Below are 17169 nucleotides of genomic sequence, written 5' to 3' on the forward strand. Positions count from 1 at the left end.
CTAAGAAATCGTAAATTTTATGGACGATATCTGCTCTTGGAACATAATTTCCGTATCTAAGGCAATTCCAGTAGAATATTAGTGATGCTCGACGTTCGCTTGTAGCCATAATAGCCGATAAAGTGATGTCTAACCGTGTTTCAACCAAATCAAAAATTAAATCTTGAGAAATATAATGAACTGCGAGTTTTGAAAGGATATTGGCACATGCGATCGATGTTTTCTCGTTAAACATTGCATTCACGATTGCTTTGATTACTTCTTCAGTAAAAAATCTTTCGATTTTTGACCAATTTTTCTGTTGTTTGATTTATCAATTTTTCAATGGCTTTCATGGCTTGTTTTTGGATATCTGGATGGTCTTGATGTTCAAGAAATATCTCAGTAACATTATCAAGGCATATGATGCATTCATCAATATCAACTTCGTAATTTAATATTTGTGAACAGAAAAAGAGTCTGTCGTCTTCATTCATGTCTGTTTTTATGATGCAAGAGAGTATCGAATATGGAATCTTCTTTGATAATGAGCTGGAACAGCAACAATTTCGTACAATTTTTATTGAATAATCGGCTTTTGTTTTATTTGTAGATTCAATGCAACTTTCAAGCTTTAAAAGAAAGTTTTCGTTTATAAAATGCTCTTCTGAATTTCCATAATATGAGATTGAAAATAAAAAATTTAAAATTTCACAGAGAATCTCATCTTCTGTCGTTGCCAGAAATAAATCAAGAATGTAGAGAAATATATCGTAGTTTTGTATCATTTCGCTCGCTAAATCTTTATAAAAATCTATAAAACTGCAAATTTTGCGTAATTTCTTGACAATAAAGCTTGTGGTATTTGGATCGTAGTTCTCTTCGATAGGAATTGATATTAATTTGCCAAAAGATTTTTCAACTTTTTCGATATCTTCTGGTTTTATAAAAATTGGCTCTTCTGGATACTCTTCTTCTTCATATTTTGAATCAATATAATTAACAGGAGGTATCTTAGAATTATTGTCGGCAATAGGAGGTTCATCATTTTTCTCCATATTGACAATTCAATTTTTTTTTCTCTTCCGTCAGTAAAGGGCTTGTTTGATTCTTGATTTGAATATACCACTGATCAATGCATAGTTTGAGTATTATTATATTGAGTGTATGCACCCACTTATTACTTATAATTAATATATCGATATATTAAATTTAAATGATAATATCGAATCGGAAAAAGGCATAGCATTTGACAGCAATAGTATGTGATATTACTTTGATTATTGTTAACCAATGTCGCTTTGAAATAAGTTTGGATATCAGCAAAATTATCAAAGCAATATCACATCAATAAGTGTTTTAAAAATCATCAAATCGATAAAAATGCCTTGAGTACATTATTGCATCGCATAACAACACATATCTTGAATATATCTTTGAAATTAACTTGCTTAATCTAGCCGACATTGATGCTGAATCAATTATCAATTCTCAAAATATGAAAGCTCTCATCCTCATGTATGGAAAAGATAATAATTCTATAATTCCATGGTGTGCCGCTTTCAAACAGTCTTTGGATTTTCTTCAAGATGTAAATACCAAAAAATTAAGGAAATATCCAAAGCAATGGACACTACTTCATTATGCATCTGTGAAATAATTGTGCAAAGATATTAAAATTCCTTATTTCACATGGTGCAGATCAATCATCAAAAACTAATACAGGAAAAATTGCTCTTCGTGTTGCAGCAGATAGTAATAGTCTGGACGCATTAGAAGATCTTATTATGAATGGTTCAGATATTAATTCTAAAGATAATGAAGGAAAAACAGCACTTCATGGCGCAGCAATAAATAATAACAAAGTTATGGTTGAATATCTTATATCACACGGTATTAAAATCAATGCTGCAGATAATGATGGCTATACAACACTTTATTATGCTTTGGCATTTGTAAATAAGGAAATATCTGAACTCCTTAAATCACATGGAGCTATCGAATCCGCACATGATTTATCCACCGAAAGGGTAAATATTGAAAAAGAAAAAATGTGAGATATTATGATCATACTTTGTGTTTGGAGGAAACATTAAATTAGAAATAATATTAATTTAATTTACAAAAATATATAAAAACAATACATTAATAATCTAAACCATTGAGTTTCAGAGATTCTTCATCACTCATTGTTTCAGTTGGTTTTGTTTTGATTGAGCATGCAAGACATGCCACGACAATGCAGACAATTGAAAATGTTATGAAAGTTATGATTTCTCCGGTTGAATCCCTATTTTGGTTTGAAATTCTTCCTGAATTCTCTTTGTTTTCTTCTGTTTGAGCTGGAGTTCTTACAGGAGGTGATTTGCATGGACTTGGTGTTCTTGGAGGAAGTGTTGGCTCTTTCGATTTTGTTGGTAGAGTTGCTGAAGGCGTTCTTGCTGCAGGAGTTGGTTCTAGTGTTGGTGTTTCTGTCTTTGGTTCTGGTTCTGGTGTTGGAGTCTTTGGTTCTGGAGTTGGTGTTGGAGTCTTTGGTTCTGGAGTTAGTGTTTCTGTCTTTGGTTCAATTGTAGAAGAACTTGATTCTGGTGTAGAAGAACTTGGTTCTGGAGTTGGAGTAGGTTCTATTGTGGAAGAACTTAGTTCTGAAGAAGGTTTTTGAACAGTTGGTTCTGGAGTTTCTATTTTAGTCACATGAGATGAGGAACTGTTTGTTACTAGCTCAGATGAATCGGAAGAAACAATTGTTGGTTCTGGAGTTTGTGAAGGAATTACTGCTGAAGAAGATGTTTCTGTTGGAGCTGGTTCTGGTGTTGGTTCTAAACTTTCTTTTTTAACAGGAATTCCGGCAATATCTGTGCCGAGAAACACAGAAGGAACAGTTATTTGTTTAAGTAAAGTGCAGCCACTGAAAATGTCATTCGAAAATCCTAAAGGAGAAATATTACCGTTATATTTGACACAGTTCAATGATATGCATCCATTGAATGCTTTAGATGATATAGTAGAAACTGATTTTGGAAGAATTATTTTTGTCAATAATATACAACTTGAAAATGCTTCAGTTCCAATAGAAATTAATGAATCTGGAAGTGTAATTTCAGTGAGTGATGCACATTCTTTAAATGATTTCTCTCCAATTTTTGTAATTTTGCCTTTAATTTGGATACTTGATAGTTTTTTGCAGTGATGAAAGAGAGAATTACTTATAATTGTTATATTTGAAGGTAAAATTATACTTTCTAATGATGTGCAGTATATGAAAGCGGCTTCATCAATTTCAATGATTGATTCAGGAATAATAACTTCTTTGAGATTTGTGCAACTAATAAAAGTTCGCCTACCTATTGATGATATTGGCTCTTTGATCGTAATTTTTGTGAGTTTATCGAAATTAACAATTTTTTCCTTAAATTCACGAAGAGTAACTGCGCCATTACCTGTGATCGTTAATAGGGTGCCATTTTGGGTGAAATCTAATGAATTCGACAGAGAAATTAAAAATAACGAGAAAAACATTTGAAATGGTTCTATCCCCTAAAATAACACAATATTCTCCCTTATTTTTAAATTTTTCGAGATTTTACTCCAATGGAGGGTCAGCCAACAAACGACTCACAGAATAAATGTGATCAATGCAATACTGATAAGCAGCAAAAGCAAACTACCGAAAATGAAATTGAACAACTAAAGAATTTCCAGCCAATAATTTGGCGAGCAGCTGAAGACGGAAACATTGAAAGTGTTAAGTATCTTGTTGCGAAAAATCCAGAAATAGTGAATAAGCCAGACTTAGTTTTTCATATTTTCTTATATAATTCATTTTTAAATTCATAAACAAACACCTCTGCATTGGGCAGCACGCGCAGGGCGTTTTGAAGTTTGCAAATTCTTACTGGAACATGGTGCAAATGCAAATGCTAAAAGTACTGAAGATTCGACTCCTTTACATTGGGCAGCTCAAAAAGGACAACCAAGAATTGTAGAATTACTTCTTCAGAATTGTGCAGATCCTAATTCACAAGAAATCGACGGAGAAACTCCTCTTCATTTTGCATCTTATTACAATAACTTTGAGTCTGTCAAACTTTTGATCAAAGCAGGAGCTGTTGTAAATAAGAGGAATGAAGAGGGTCTAACTCCATTGAAATTGACAACTAGCGATGATATCATGGATTATTTGCTTAAAATAGAAAAGAAGCAAAAGATCCAAATTGAATAACGAATAAAATAATTCTATTCCATTTCTAACAACAATGTTTATTATGATTTAATTCACAAAATCTAAGAAATAATATGTTTAATTTATCATATTTGTTGTCAAGGAGGTTCGAATTAGGGTTTCATTGTGTTATGATTGATTTTGCAAGATAATTTGCCAAATTTGGCAAAGAAAAACCCTCATTTATATAACAAAACTTCTAAATAGAATTCTTTTTTGAAACATCTTGATGTATTTGCTAGTGTTATGGATGGAAGTGTGAATTAAAAGGATCTAAAAGGTAATTAAAATAAAAAACGCATTTTAAACTTTAGAACTCAACACAATATGTATACTTTTATGTACTTTTGGTATTACACTGTGTAGTGTAAATTAGTCAAGTGATTTAGGAACAGAACGGAGAGTAATTTCATATCCATCTGTTTTAATTCCAGCTTCGTTCAGAATATTCTTCAGGACGCTCTGTGGTACATCAATATTAACGATTTCGTTTTTGCTTTTATGTTTATTGTCCTTTTTCATTTCTTTTGTTTCGTTGAATTTGTTATTGCGATACTTATCTTTCTTATCCTTATTACCTTTTCTCTCCTTTTTGTCCTTTTTGTCTATTTTGCTTGCTTTCTTAGAAGCCTTTTCCTTTTCGGCTTCCATTTTCTTTTTCTGGCTGATTTCATAAAGAGAAAGAAGAAGATTTGGATGTATAGTAGTAGCCCGGGCAATTTCCGCTTTGGCTCGTGCAGCACTGAACTCGAAAATAGGTTGAGTCATTTTCTGGCAAAATAAAGTTTCACTTAATTTTTGACAATTATTTTGTAAACTGTCAAATATTAATTAATAATCACATATATCAATTATTCAAATTATGTAAAACAGTTTCATATTTTTTGACACTTTTTTCAACATTTTGATGTTTTTATTGTTTTTTAGTTTAACACAATCGAAACTAAAAGAATTCACCGTTGAAATGTATAACAAAGAATTTTCCCATAAGAAGAAAGGGAATAACAGAGTCTGGACGTTCCTTGCTTATAAACCATACGTAAAAAATCTAAAGTTATATGAAAGTGCAATAGAGCATGCAAAAATACTTACAAATGGATCAATAGCATACGGAAAAATCAATTGCCAAGCCCAAACAAGGCTCTGCGAATCATTAAAAATAGAAAATTTTCCATCAATTATCATTAAAAATAGAACATACGATATAAGCTATAATGAGCAACCAAATCCCGTTCGAATTGCCAAGGAAGCATTCAGAATTGTTAATAGTTCTCTTGTTGAAGAAGTGAATGATTTCTGGCTCGATGATTATCGCGCCAAACCTACAGCCATTCTCTTCACATGTAAGAAAGGAATTCCTGGATACTGGGCTGCAATCTCTCGCGTCTACAATAAAAAATTAAGAGTTGGAATTTGCCATGATGACGGCTTATTTGAAGAATTTGGTATTAAGGATGTACCACAGATTGTATTCTACAATGATACAAAGACTATTCCTCATGAAGGAGCAAGAAAATTCAGATATGTCAATGAATCAGCAAATGCATTCTTAAATGAGCGACCATCTAAGTCTCCAATAGGTGCGGACTTCCATGTAAATGCCGAATTCCCTGAATACTGCTACGATTACCAGAAAACTTGCATTTTCTGCAACGAAAACTTTATTGATCCTGAATTAGATGAATTGAGAAACCATTTTAGAGACCCAAAGTTCCAATTCTTCATCGGAAAATCAGGTCTTCCGTTCAAAGATATCAAATCTGGAGCAATTGTCATTTACAGCGCTAAGAAAGAAGGTATAATCATAGAAGAGGATATAAAGAAGGCCCAGAGTGCTATTGATCGTGTAATTGATGGAACAGCCAAATTTAAATCGATCCCAAGAAATGAAATTTACATGGAGTTATAAATACTTCATTAATGTTTGAGTAAAAATGATAAGTTTACATATATTTCTTTAAATACCATGAACTCTCTTAATTAACTCAAATATAATTTTGATTCACATATTTGGTCAATTGTATTTAAGAAATGAAAGAATGAAATAAATCTAATATTACTTTTACTAACAAAATTAAACAGTGTATAAATTTGGTTCGATAATTTGGTTATCATCAATGTTTTCGAGATCATTACCTATGCTACTTAATAAAGCGTCAATTTGAGATGAGCGTGTATTTACAATGCCAAGCTGGTAATCGATCCACCACGTCAATACTTGTGTTTGCTTTGCTTTATCGAGAAACATGATTTTTTCGAGATCTAGATTTCTTACGTATCCTGATAATTCATTGACATGAGTTCTAACTTTCTCTTGATATTTAGGATTTTGATTTTCATTGTGTAAATAGGAGTAATCATGTGCAGAAATTGGAGGAAGGCATACAGATAGAACCGAATTTTTCCTTAGTATACTATCTATCTCTTCATCCTTTAATCCGGCTAATCTTGCCCTGTAAAAGGATCCATTCCTTAGCATTTGGCTTGAAAATGTTTGAAGTACAAATTTAGATGAGCTTGTATTAGACGTAAGCTGTTGTGCCAGTTCTGTAAGAAATAATGCTGCGGATGCTTTTAATTCATCATTTTTATTAGAATTATTGTTGTCATTTCGATTTTTATATGGAACTGAATCAACTCTAGCATTTCGCCTTCCTAATCCAGAGTCTAGTTTTTCTCCAGGATAAACTTTACCAGATTTCATTTTGGAAGGAATGATTTTCTTCATTTGTTTTAAGATAAACTCATTATTTTAAACATGTGTTCAATCATCATTATTATATATTTCTGAGAATTTGATAATAATTTTCTTAATTATACCCTCAGACTGATCATTAATCAATCATTCGTTGCATAAACCTGTAAATCTTAATATTTGTAAGACTGTGAAAAGAATATGAGATAATTTAAAATTGCAATGGTAAATTTTATTCATTTTTTATTGGATCAAGTTTTCTGGATCTGTGATTTGGTCAAGTGTGGCAAGTGGAACAAACTTCTTGTCTGTGATGACCTTCCAGTTATCGAGGTTCAAAAGCTTCTCGTTGAGCTTCTGCTGAAGTTCTGGCTGCATGGCAATTCTCTTTGGTGAGTTTGCGCCATGAATACCGATTGATCTGAGGATTGTGAAGCCAGAGTAGTTGAAAGCGTAGAGAGCACTCCATGTGTAAGCATCAAGGCCGTTTCCTTCCTTAGGATCGAAGAACATTGGTGCACTGCCTGTAGAGATTACAGATGTAACCTTCTTGCCGGCGAGATAGCCCTTGTCGAGCATGTGCTCGAAGTCCCAAGCAAATGGAACGTTGAGAACTCTCTCTGTATATGCATAGACGCATGATGGGAATCTGCCGTACCACATTGGGGCGAAGATGACAACGTGTGTTGCCCACTTGAGATTCTCTTGCTGGACCTTGATTTCATCAATCAAGTTGTCTTGGCCTGTAACTGCGAAGATTGAGAATGTGCCATCTGGGATCTTCTTGAAGTCCTTGGCTGTCAATGTTCTGTCAAAGCCAGACTCAACGAGGTTAACGTATCTGACTTCATGGCCAGCCTTCTCTAAGGCTGCCTTTGCGGAGTCAGCAAATCTGAAAGCTGTTGCCTTGTGTGTTGGATCAACATGCGCGACGAGGAAAAGAACACGCATTAGTGAGAAGTGAAGAGATTTACTCAAATTTATACAATTCTCAAATTTTTCGTATTTTCAATGAACATTCAAATTTCTGAGGTTCTCAAAAGATTTTACAATGATAAAAAATTGGCGCAGTTTTTGGATTTTTATTGCGCAATTAATTACCGATATTGGATTGTTATAAGTAAGGGTTTCGTTTTGCTAAAATTGTCACTTTTATAGCATATTTGTTTTTGGATGTTTTGCGAAACCAAAAAAAAAAACTATGATATACAATGTGTGTGTAAAGAAAATACTTTATTTACTAGTTAAAAAATCATTTGGTATTGATCAAGTTATTTTTTCTGGATAAGATATTATATGGATAATTGGATAGAAAATACAATTATATAATCTTGTACCTGGTTTAATTAAGCTAATTGTCATCAGAAACTTGTAATTTTTATGAATTTCAGATTTTCTTTTCATTACTGCTTTTCTTAATAGGTCAAGTTCTTATTTACGTTATAAAGTATGATATTTACAAATATCAAGTTATCATGTTTTTTGAGAAATTATGAGAAACAAACAAAAATGAAAAAGATAGGAATAGCAATGAATAGTGATGTGGGTATAGAAAATGTAAGAGATATGAATGCAAAGCAATCAGTATTTAGGATATTGACCATAGATTTCGAAAAAAAATGCTGCATATTGAGCGAAAACTATGATTATATTATAAGGCTGTCATTTAAAGCATAATGAAACTATTCCCTTTTCATTTTAATCGAATAAGATAGTAAAGATTTTTGAATTAGCTAGAAACTGATGAGATGTTTTCACAAATCAGATTTTTAATCTCTATAATGCATAATTCACTCAATATCTCAATTTTGATATTGCGAGATATTTTTGCTATCGGTTTCGCAATTTTGACACAATAGCAAGAGGGTTCTATAAGCATTATTATCAACGTAGAATCTGAATATCATATCAGAAAATGTCGCAAATCTGACATTTACCCGACCAAATAGCAAAAATAATTGAATACTTTTCGCAAAAACTTTAAAAATCGATAAAAATATGAAATATAGATATTAAAGAGACTTTTTATATAATATTCATAAAGATTTTCCAAAAATATGATACCGCAAAATTTAAAAAAGTGACGTCTTGAGTGGAGTCAAAGGTCGAAATTGCTAGCTAAATGTTTTTTAGCGAAATTGCGTATTGTACGTTTTTTCGCAAAACGAAACCCTTATTATAAGGATTCTTTGTGACAATTCATTAGATTTCAAGTAACTGCAAATTTGCTATTATTAATAGATGAGCACGCTCCCTACTTGGAGGATATTGTATATCTTGCATACATGTATGATGTATACCCGATCATTCATATATTTAAGATTTGTCTTTAAATTTGATAGATAATGTAGAATTATTGTGATATTTCGAATCAAATTATTACGCTGATTAAGGAAATCAAAAATTAAAGATAATCTCATAATAAGAACATATTATTTGGATATCGATATAAATTAGATAATTTGCGTGTTTCTCTTATTTGTATGAAACAAAAAGCTATGAGTTAATATGGAAGTGTTTTTCCTGACACATTGCAAATAGAGAGAGCTGCAAAATGCATCTTGAATATCCTCGAATTTTTAGTAAATTGTAAGGCCCAAAAATCATCTTTTCATCAATATCTCATATGGTGAAGTTCCATTAACTTATCATATTGCCCTATATTAGATACTATACTGCATAATTTTAAAGATTAGGAACCTAATCTCTGAAAGAAATGAAGTTGGAATACAAGGTAAAAAGTTTCGTTTTTTAGGAATCCGAAAAAGTGACAAAAATATGAATATTGATTTTAACATGAATCCCTATGCAATTTTGTTTTTTGTCCTATGGCTCTTATGGACATTGTATTTCATAATCAATTTAGTGCTATTTTTCTCCCATAAAGAATCATTTTACATCAAATCAAGATCTCCTTGGTGCATCTTCTCATCAGCAATAGGTCAATACTTAATGACTTCCGCTGAATCATGGAAGGTAGTAATAGGGCCAACTCAATTTCCAAATATCATCGATCATTTGTTTTTATGGATTTTTATTCCATTACATTTTATTCCTTACCCCGTTAGAGCACTTCAATTCATCATTAAATATCATATCGGCAAAGCATATGCCGATAAAGAAGAAGTTGAAGATAATCAAACTGATGGAACGTATTCCAAGCATTGGATTAACGTTTCAAAGCATAAATTTTTCCTTACAGACTATGCCTTCCTATTCTACTCATTATTGCTTCTCATGGGTCCATTTATTCTCGGAATGTACAGATTAATTAAATATCAAGAAAACCAGCCAGGCCATTATGGTAATGGCATTCAAAAGTCTACATATATATTTTCTGCCATCCTTGTTGCCTTTATTTCCATTTTTCTTTGGGTTTGTGTTTATTTCCTCCGAAACGTTCATGATGAAATCGCTATTAATACAGAACTTAAACTAATCGGTATAGCATGGATAATAGCCGTTCCTTTCTACGTAGCTTTTGGCATAGCTAATATTGAAAAGCCAGATGTGATTCCTCCAGAAAGCCCACCTATCTGCTGCATCATTCTTTGCATGGTGTCATTCATGATATCATTTTCTTTGCCCGTAAGTCTTGCAACTTGGAAAAATCCGGATTTCAAGTTGACAATTCCGGAATTCAGATCAGTTGATAACGTTCTTGAAGACCCTAACGCTTATAAAATGCTAAGAAAGTTCATGCAATCGAATACATGCGTCGAAGGACTACTTTTCTTAAGAGATACGATGAAATACAAAAGTGAAACAGATCCGGACAAATTACATGACATGGCCCATAGAATTTACGAAAAATATATTTTTGAAGAGGCTCCGATGGAAATTAACATTGGTGCGCTGATTAGAACTGAATGTCTCAAGCATATCAATGAAATTTCTCCAAATGTATTTGATAGAGCTATACAAGAGATCAAAAAGCTTATTAATCAGGACCAATTGCCTAGATTCATGCAATCTTCTGAAATGATGCAATATATTAAGAATTACAAGGTTAGTGTAATCCCAGAATCAATGGTATAACTGAGCACTTGTTTATTTGTTTGTTATTTTAAAAAAAATTAAGAAAATTAAAAAAATTTTTTTCTTTCGGATAAAAACTAAATTTAACTTTGTTAGATAGATATTTTGTGCATTTGTTTCTAGCACGTCAGATATAACTAGAGATATTGGTTCAATGCGAATTACATTTTCACTTAAAAATGTCAATCTCATGATAAAAAGACTATTTCCAGAAGTATTAACATTTAAAGTTATATGTGTGTGATTAAGGCTCCAGGTACAATTTCTTATAAAGAGTGGTAAATATAAACAAGTAAAATCTTTAGATTCACCACTCATTTTTGCATCACAAAAAGGTCATCTTGAAGTTGTGAAATATCTTTTCTCTGTTGGAGCTGATAAAGAAGCATAGAATAATGATGGAAAGACTGCTCTTGATGTCGCAAGTAGTTATGTGAAAAAATACTTTTTAAAAGACAACTATTTGTATTTGAATTACTAAAACTTTTGATTTTTTTATTCTCTGATATAAACTCTCAAATAATTCATTATCCAATACATTATATTTCCTGCTTCCATAAGTTACCCAGAATATATGTAAGGAAGCAGGTCTCAGGAGTACTGTTACTTGTTTGTCTTCAAAAAATCAACAGACATTTGTCAGTTCTTCTTTAGATGGAACTGTCAGAATTTGAGATGTTAGAGAAGGAAAAGAACTCAATAAAATAGAACTGAATGATACACCAGTTTGAAATAAAGAAATTTATTTAATGTTAATTTTACTTCGATTGAAATAGAAAAAACGAATAAAAAAATCCAATTTCATTGATGAGGTGAAATAATTTCAGTCAACTTTTGTTGCTGGCTCAGCACCATGTGAAATTAAAACTTCAATAACTGCTTGGTTATTATAATGAGAGGCGGCTTGAAGTGGAGTTTCTTCAAAGATATCTTTTGCATTTACGTCAGCTCCACTTGAAATAAGTAATTCGGCTGCTTCCTTGTTGTTATTACATGCTGCAATATGAAGACATGTTCTTCCGTTTTGATTTTTACAATTGACTTCAGCACCATTCGAAATAAAAAGTCGTGAAATATCAATCCATGAATTTCCAACAGCGATATGAAGGGGACTGTTATTAAAATTATCATATGCGTTAATCTCTGCACCATGAGATACTAGAAATTCAATAGCTTCTTTGCATCTGTTTAGTGTAGCAACATGTAGAGCAGATCTTTTAGTTGTGTTAACTGCATTGATATCTGCACCATGAGAAAAAAGTACTTTTAATATATCGACAAGATTATTTTCAGCTGCAAAATAAACCGCTGTTCTACCGAATTCATCTTTTCCATTTATATCGATACCTTTTGAAATAAGGAGTTCTAATGACTCTATGTTATTGTACAATGTAGCAATATGAAGTGCAGTTCTTCCGAGTTGATCTCTTGAATTTATGTTTACTCCCTGCGCAAGAAAATACTCAATCAACGAATTTCCAAAGCACGATGAATAAACGAAGCATTTTTCGATATCATTTGTTTGATCTAAATATATTAATAAGGCTTGTAGATTGTTGAATTTGCAGCAATAGTCCAAATCGATTTTTAATCCATATTCGTTCATCAAAAAACAAACAAAATCGATGTTATGTGAAATAATTGCGTATTTCATGCATTTTTCAGTTGGTTGTTGATATTTCAAACATTCATTGACGATATCAGGAATACCACTTAAAAAAGATAGCAACAGACATTCATCTGTAATTTCGGATTTGTAATTCGATCTCAAAATCTTGAAGCAATCAACAGCCCCATAATAGCAACATAATTCAAGCAATGTATACTGAATAATATCAGTAGAAAACAAACCATTGTCATAGACTTTGTTTGCATTGAATCCTTCTTTTCCCGTTTGAATAATGAATGATTCTTTATCATTATTTATTATTGATTTATAAAGTTCATCATTTTCATATGAACTCAAGCTATTTGATGCCATAAAATTTTTGAAATTTAATTTATGTTTTACGTCATAGACAACACCTGTTTCTTTATAAATTAAATAATCAAATAAAATAGAAATGTGTGGTATTTCTTTTGGCTTGAATTCATCAACTAACTTTTTAAAGATAGCATAATACGATTTCATGTAACGGTTTCTGAATTTTTCGGCATTGCAAATACCGCTCAGAACGTAAGATAGTGAAATTGTATTAGTTTCCATTAATTTTGTCTTAATTAATTGGTAAATGTTCTCGATTTCTTCTTCATTTTCTGATTTAAGACTGTAGATAGCATTAAATGTATCAGTTATATCCTTATATTTCTCTGTAAGTTCAGAAAAAAATCATTTTATTCATTTTTTATAACTCTGCCAAAATTGTCACTTTTATCTGACCGAAAATCATTTCAATTATCTCTCATTCTCTGATATCGAATAACTTAGTAACCTGTTTGTTATTGTAGACTTTAAAAAAATCCAGAATCTTCCTAAAAAATATTTTCCTGGAAGCAACAAAATTTCCAGATTTTACATTCCTAAGTTTTACAGTAAGATCATTAAATTTATTTAAAACATATGATTCCTTATCATCTTTGATAGAATCAAGGACTTTCTTAACATTATCTTGATCACTTTGTTTGTTTGACAAAGTCTTGACTAAGAAACAATTCAAATCTTCCATTTGATTTAATTAAGTTTAAATGATAATTTAGAGGATCCAAACTCAATACGTTCATTATTTTGAATCTGTATGTTTCTTGGAATGGAATACTGTTGCTCGTTCATAACTTGAATGTGGAATGTTGACTGAGAAGAGTGTACTATGCACTCTTGTTGGTCTGCAACTCTCATTCTGGGAGATACTGCCTCTACATATCTCATGGAATGACATACTGTTCCATAGCCAATTCGAAAAAGCCATATTAGAGAAACCTAAATGAAAACGAAATTTATGATCAACAAATCTCAGAGGAAACATTTATTGAGCTGAATAAGTAATACTTTTATAAAATGAGTTGAGAGCAAAATTGAATATTCAAAAATAGGTTTGGACAGATCGCTTTGCACCATATTGCTCAAGTAATGATATCATCTCTTTATCTTCTTTAATATATGCATAATCAACAGCAGATAGACCAGAATTATCTTTTGCATTAATGTCAATATTGTGCATTAAAAGGTATTTTGCTTTATCTACATCTTCCAGGCTCACTGCAAAATGTAGTGAGGAGTATCCATGTATCTCTTTATCATTTATATTTGCACCATTAGATAAAAGTATTTCTGCAATTTCAAAACTGTTTTGGTGTATTGCAACTAGCAGGGGAGTAATTCCGTTATTTGTTTTTATATTTATATTGGCTCCATTTAAAATGAGAAGCTTAGCTGTATCAAATGAATTATATTGAACTGCATAATGGAGTGCAGTTTTTCCTTCATTATCTTGCTCGTCGACAAAGGCAATTGTTTCACCAAAATTACCTTTTGTAATAATTTTCTTACTATGCAAAATAAGAAATTCTGCAGCATCATAATTATTTGTTAGAGCTGCCACTTGAAGAATGGTCATTCCGTTTTTATTTTTTGCATTAATATCTGCACCATTTTCAATAAGAAATTCGATCATTTTTTTGTTACTGAATGAAGCTGCATAATTTAGAATAGATTTCCCGTTTTTATCAGTTGAATTAATATTTACTCCACGAGAAACAAGAAATTTGACTATTTCTATATTACCAATAAGGGCTGCTAAATGAAGGGCTGTAACATGAGAGTGATTGTCTTTTGCATTAATATCAACTCCTTGTGAAATAAAATATTCGAAAATAGAAGTGCCGAAACAGGGAGTATAAGGAAAGCAGTTTTCAATGTCATTTGAAACATCAAGATGAATAAAGAAAGCTTGGTAATTCCTCCAGAGCCTACAAGTATCCAAATCAATTTCTAATCCATACTCTCTATTCAAAAATGTTATAAAATCAACATTGAATGAAATAATTGCATATTTCATGCATTCTTGATCGGGTATTTGGAATTTCAAACATTCGTTCAAAATGTCTGGTTTTCCGCTTAAGAATGAAAATTGAAGGCATTGTGGATTAATTTCTGAGTTGAATTTTGTCCTTAATAACTTAAAACAATCAACAGCTCCGTGATAGCAACACAATTCAAGAAATGAATATCCTTCATCTGATTCCGGATAAAAATCATGTTTGAGTTTTTGAGTTTTATCAAATGATTCGCTTTCAATGAATACAATAAATGAATCTTTATCATCATCCATAATTGATCTATAAATTGTGTTTTTTTCATGCAGATCTAATGTATAATTTCCGTAAGATTTTTCACTTCGATAACTTATTGGGAATCCATATTCCTTATTAAAGAAATATTCTAAAGCTGGATGATCTCTTAAATCAATTTTTATTCGAAATTCTTCATAAAACATTTTGAAAATGAGCCAATATGATTTCAAATATATATTATTATATCTATAAGCACTAAAAAGGATAGGGGGACTTACAAATGGAAATAAATCTATCTCATTAGAAATTTTTTTCATCTTTTGATAAATTTCTTGTATTTCTGTGGTATTCGTTGTGTTAATACGCACGAAAGAAGCAATGATTTCATAATTATTTCGATACATTTTTATCAACTCTTCGTATATGAGGTGGATATCTTTCTTTTCAGTCATTTGAAAAATTAAAAAAAAACAAACTAGCAATTGCAACTACACTCATTTTATATACAATTCAATTTTTTCCACGATTCAATTTTTTCCCACAATTCAATTTTTTTTTTCAATTTGAAAACTAAAATTATGCTATAGGATGGAATTCGAAGTGATATTGGGTAAAAATAATTATGGCAATATCAGATACTGTAGCTTTGAAATGATACGTCATAGTTTGAAACGATATTAACATATTTTCATTTATTAATTAAGATGGAGCTGATATGATGCATAATGCTATTGTTTTATAAAATCAATAACCTATTTTCGATAAGAATACTATTGAAATTTTTATTTTATCGATAGAATATCGAAATTGGGAAATACAATAGCATCAATTTTTCAAATTTAAGGTCTCAGTAGGCTCTAGTTTTAAGGAAACGGATACTTAATATAAATAATTTTTTTTTATTCTTTATCAATCATAACAAAATAAGGAAATGAAATATGTAATCGGAATGTTACAGTATTATTTAGCACCAATTGAAAGCTTTCCAAATGCAGGCGCTTTTGATGGAGTTGAACTAGGTGTAAGACCTGTTTTCTTAATACCACTAAGGCCACCCATTGCAGGTTTACCGCCAATGCCACCTCCAATGCCACCGCCAATGCCCTTACTCAAACCTTTTCCAATTGCAGGTTTGGCAGTAGCAGCAGATTCCTCAGCAGCCTGTTCGGTGTTTTCTTTCTTCTCTTCTGTAACAGCTGGGGGTTGGTACTTCTTTGGTTCGGGCTTTGTTGGATTAATTGAATATATTGTATCAGACTGAACTCTTTGGTTAATGGCAAGCTTTGAAGTTGTTGTTTCTGTATGTTTTTCTGCTGTTTTCTCGCTTTCTTGTGCTTTCTTGAATTGCGTTTTGATTTTTTCGGCTAAATTGGCTTTGAATAAGATATTGCTATGATTTGTTTGAAGAATTTCTTGGAAAGAAGTTAACATTCTAACGGAATCTGAAATTTGAGATGGGGACATTGGAGAAAATCTTTCTGTTGGCGAATATTGGAGTCCTGATGGAGCATATGTAGTAATACCTGTTGAAATTGGTATTTTTTTGTTTGATGTTTTGAAATTTATTGATAATAAATCGATAATGCTTGCGCGAATTTCTCTGATAACTTGTATTTGGCTGAGACAGAAGAAGGCCAAAATAAATAACAATAATGAAAAGTAGAGAAGGTATGGACTAAAATTCATTATTGAACTCAATTTGACCAAAAAAAAATTTTTTTTATCCATGTCTCCAATTAATTTTTTGAATAGGTTTTATAGCATCTCTAGCATGCCATTTGAAATGGAAAGTTGAATTTATTGCAATTAAACCATAGATTATTATTCTCTTGATCATAGATCTTGAATTAAATGGAAAGTGTCTTCTCTGATGGACCAATCTCTATTAGAAATGAAAAACTGCATTCTTTTTTTGTCCTTATGTTAGTATAGTTCATAATTTAACAATTTATTTCCATTTATTAATATAAATTTATTAAAATTTGATGGATAATTCAATTAAGTG

General features: G+C 31.4%; 10 protein-coding genes and 2 pseudogenes across 12 annotated transcripts; 5 read left to right on the forward strand and 7 right to left on the reverse strand.

The window, feature by feature from the left end:
* Positions 1-1477: 1477 nt before the first annotated feature.
* On the forward strand, positions 1478-1639 carry TVAGG3_0082510 (protein ubiquitination; the record flags this gene model as incomplete). The annotated part of the gene is made up of 1 exon (XM_001291671.1): positions 1478-1639. The coding sequence occupies one exon, from the start codon at positions 1478-1480 to the stop codon at positions 1637-1639; it is 162 nt and encodes a 53-aa protein (XP_001291672.1).
* Positions 1640-1766: 127 nt separating this feature from the next.
* On the forward strand, positions 1767-2036 carry TVAGG3_0082520 (Ankyrin repeat family; the record flags this gene model as incomplete). Its single annotated transcript, XM_001287049.1, has 1 exon — positions 1767-2036. One exon carries the CDS (start codon positions 1767-1769, stop codon positions 2034-2036), a length of 270 nt encoding a protein of 89 aa, XP_001287050.1.
* Positions 2037-2124: 88 nt separating this feature from the next.
* Positions 2125-2949, reverse strand: TVAGG3_0082530 (proline-rich extensin signature family; the record flags this gene model as incomplete). Its single annotated transcript, XM_001287050.2, has 1 exon — positions 2125-2949. One exon carries the CDS (start codon positions 2947-2949, stop codon positions 2125-2127), a length of 825 nt encoding a protein of 274 aa, XP_001287051.2.
* A 611-nt stretch (positions 2950-3560) lies between these two features.
* Positions 3561-4221, forward strand: TVAGG3_0082540 (annotated as a pseudogene). The gene has a single exon: positions 3571-4201. A coding segment is annotated over exon 1 (631 nt).
* Positions 4222-4307: 86 nt separating this feature from the next.
* TVAGG3_0082550 (uncharacterized protein) lies at positions 4308-4981 on the reverse strand (the record flags this gene model as incomplete). Its single annotated transcript, XM_051222113.1, has 1 exon — positions 4574-4969. One exon carries the CDS (start codon positions 4967-4969, stop codon positions 4574-4576), a length of 396 nt encoding a protein of 131 aa, XP_051107099.1.
* A 130-nt stretch (positions 4982-5111) lies between these two features.
* On the forward strand, positions 5112-6113 carry TVAGG3_0082560 (DNAJ protein ERDJ3A family; the record flags this gene model as incomplete). Its single annotated transcript, XM_001311150.2, has 1 exon — positions 5166-6110. The coding sequence occupies one exon, from the start codon at positions 5166-5168 to the stop codon at positions 6108-6110; it is 945 nt and encodes a 314-aa protein (XP_001311151.2).
* Positions 6114-6275: 162 nt separating this feature from the next.
* On the reverse strand, positions 6276-6905 carry TVAGG3_0082570 (uncharacterized protein; the record flags this gene model as incomplete). Its single annotated transcript, XM_051222114.1, has 1 exon — positions 6276-6905. One exon carries the CDS (start codon positions 6903-6905, stop codon positions 6276-6278), a length of 630 nt encoding a protein of 209 aa, XP_051107100.1.
* Positions 6906-7102: 197 nt separating this feature from the next.
* On the reverse strand, positions 7103-7847 carry TVAGG3_0082580 (flavodoxin-like fold family protein; the record flags this gene model as incomplete). Its single annotated transcript, XM_001311152.2, has 1 exon — positions 7140-7847. The coding sequence occupies one exon, from the start codon at positions 7845-7847 to the stop codon at positions 7140-7142; it is 708 nt and encodes a 235-aa protein (XP_001311153.2).
* Positions 7848-9680: 1833 nt separating this feature from the next.
* On the forward strand, positions 9681-11000 carry TVAGG3_0082590 (positive regulation of GTPase protein; the record flags this gene model as incomplete). Its single annotated transcript, XM_051222115.1, has 1 exon — positions 9849-10934. One exon carries the CDS (start codon positions 9849-9851, stop codon positions 10932-10934), a length of 1086 nt encoding a protein of 361 aa, XP_051107101.1.
* A 685-nt stretch (positions 11001-11685) lies between these two features.
* Positions 11686-13282, reverse strand: TVAGG3_0082600 (annotated as a pseudogene). Its single transcript has one exon — positions 11758-13276. A coding segment is annotated over exon 1 (1519 nt).
* Positions 13283-13622: 340 nt separating this feature from the next.
* On the reverse strand, positions 13623-15262 carry TVAGG3_0082610 (spectrin binding; the record flags this gene model as incomplete). The annotated part of the gene is made up of 1 exon (XM_001311155.1): positions 13955-15202. One exon carries the CDS (start codon positions 15200-15202, stop codon positions 13955-13957), a length of 1248 nt encoding a protein of 415 aa, XP_001311156.1.
* A 781-nt stretch (positions 15263-16043) lies between these two features.
* Positions 16044-16883, reverse strand: TVAGG3_0082620 (uncharacterized protein; the record flags this gene model as incomplete). The annotated part of the gene is made up of 1 exon (XM_001311156.1): positions 16125-16850. The coding sequence occupies one exon, from the start codon at positions 16848-16850 to the stop codon at positions 16125-16127; it is 726 nt and encodes a 241-aa protein (XP_001311157.1).
* Positions 16884-17169: the final 286 nt, after the last annotated feature.

Source organism: Trichomonas vaginalis, chromosome IV (assembly GCF_026262505.1).
Source record: "Trichomonas vaginalis G3 chromosome IV, whole genome shotgun sequence".
NCBI lineage: Eukaryota > Parabasalia > Trichomonadida > Trichomonadidae > Trichomonas > Trichomonas vaginalis.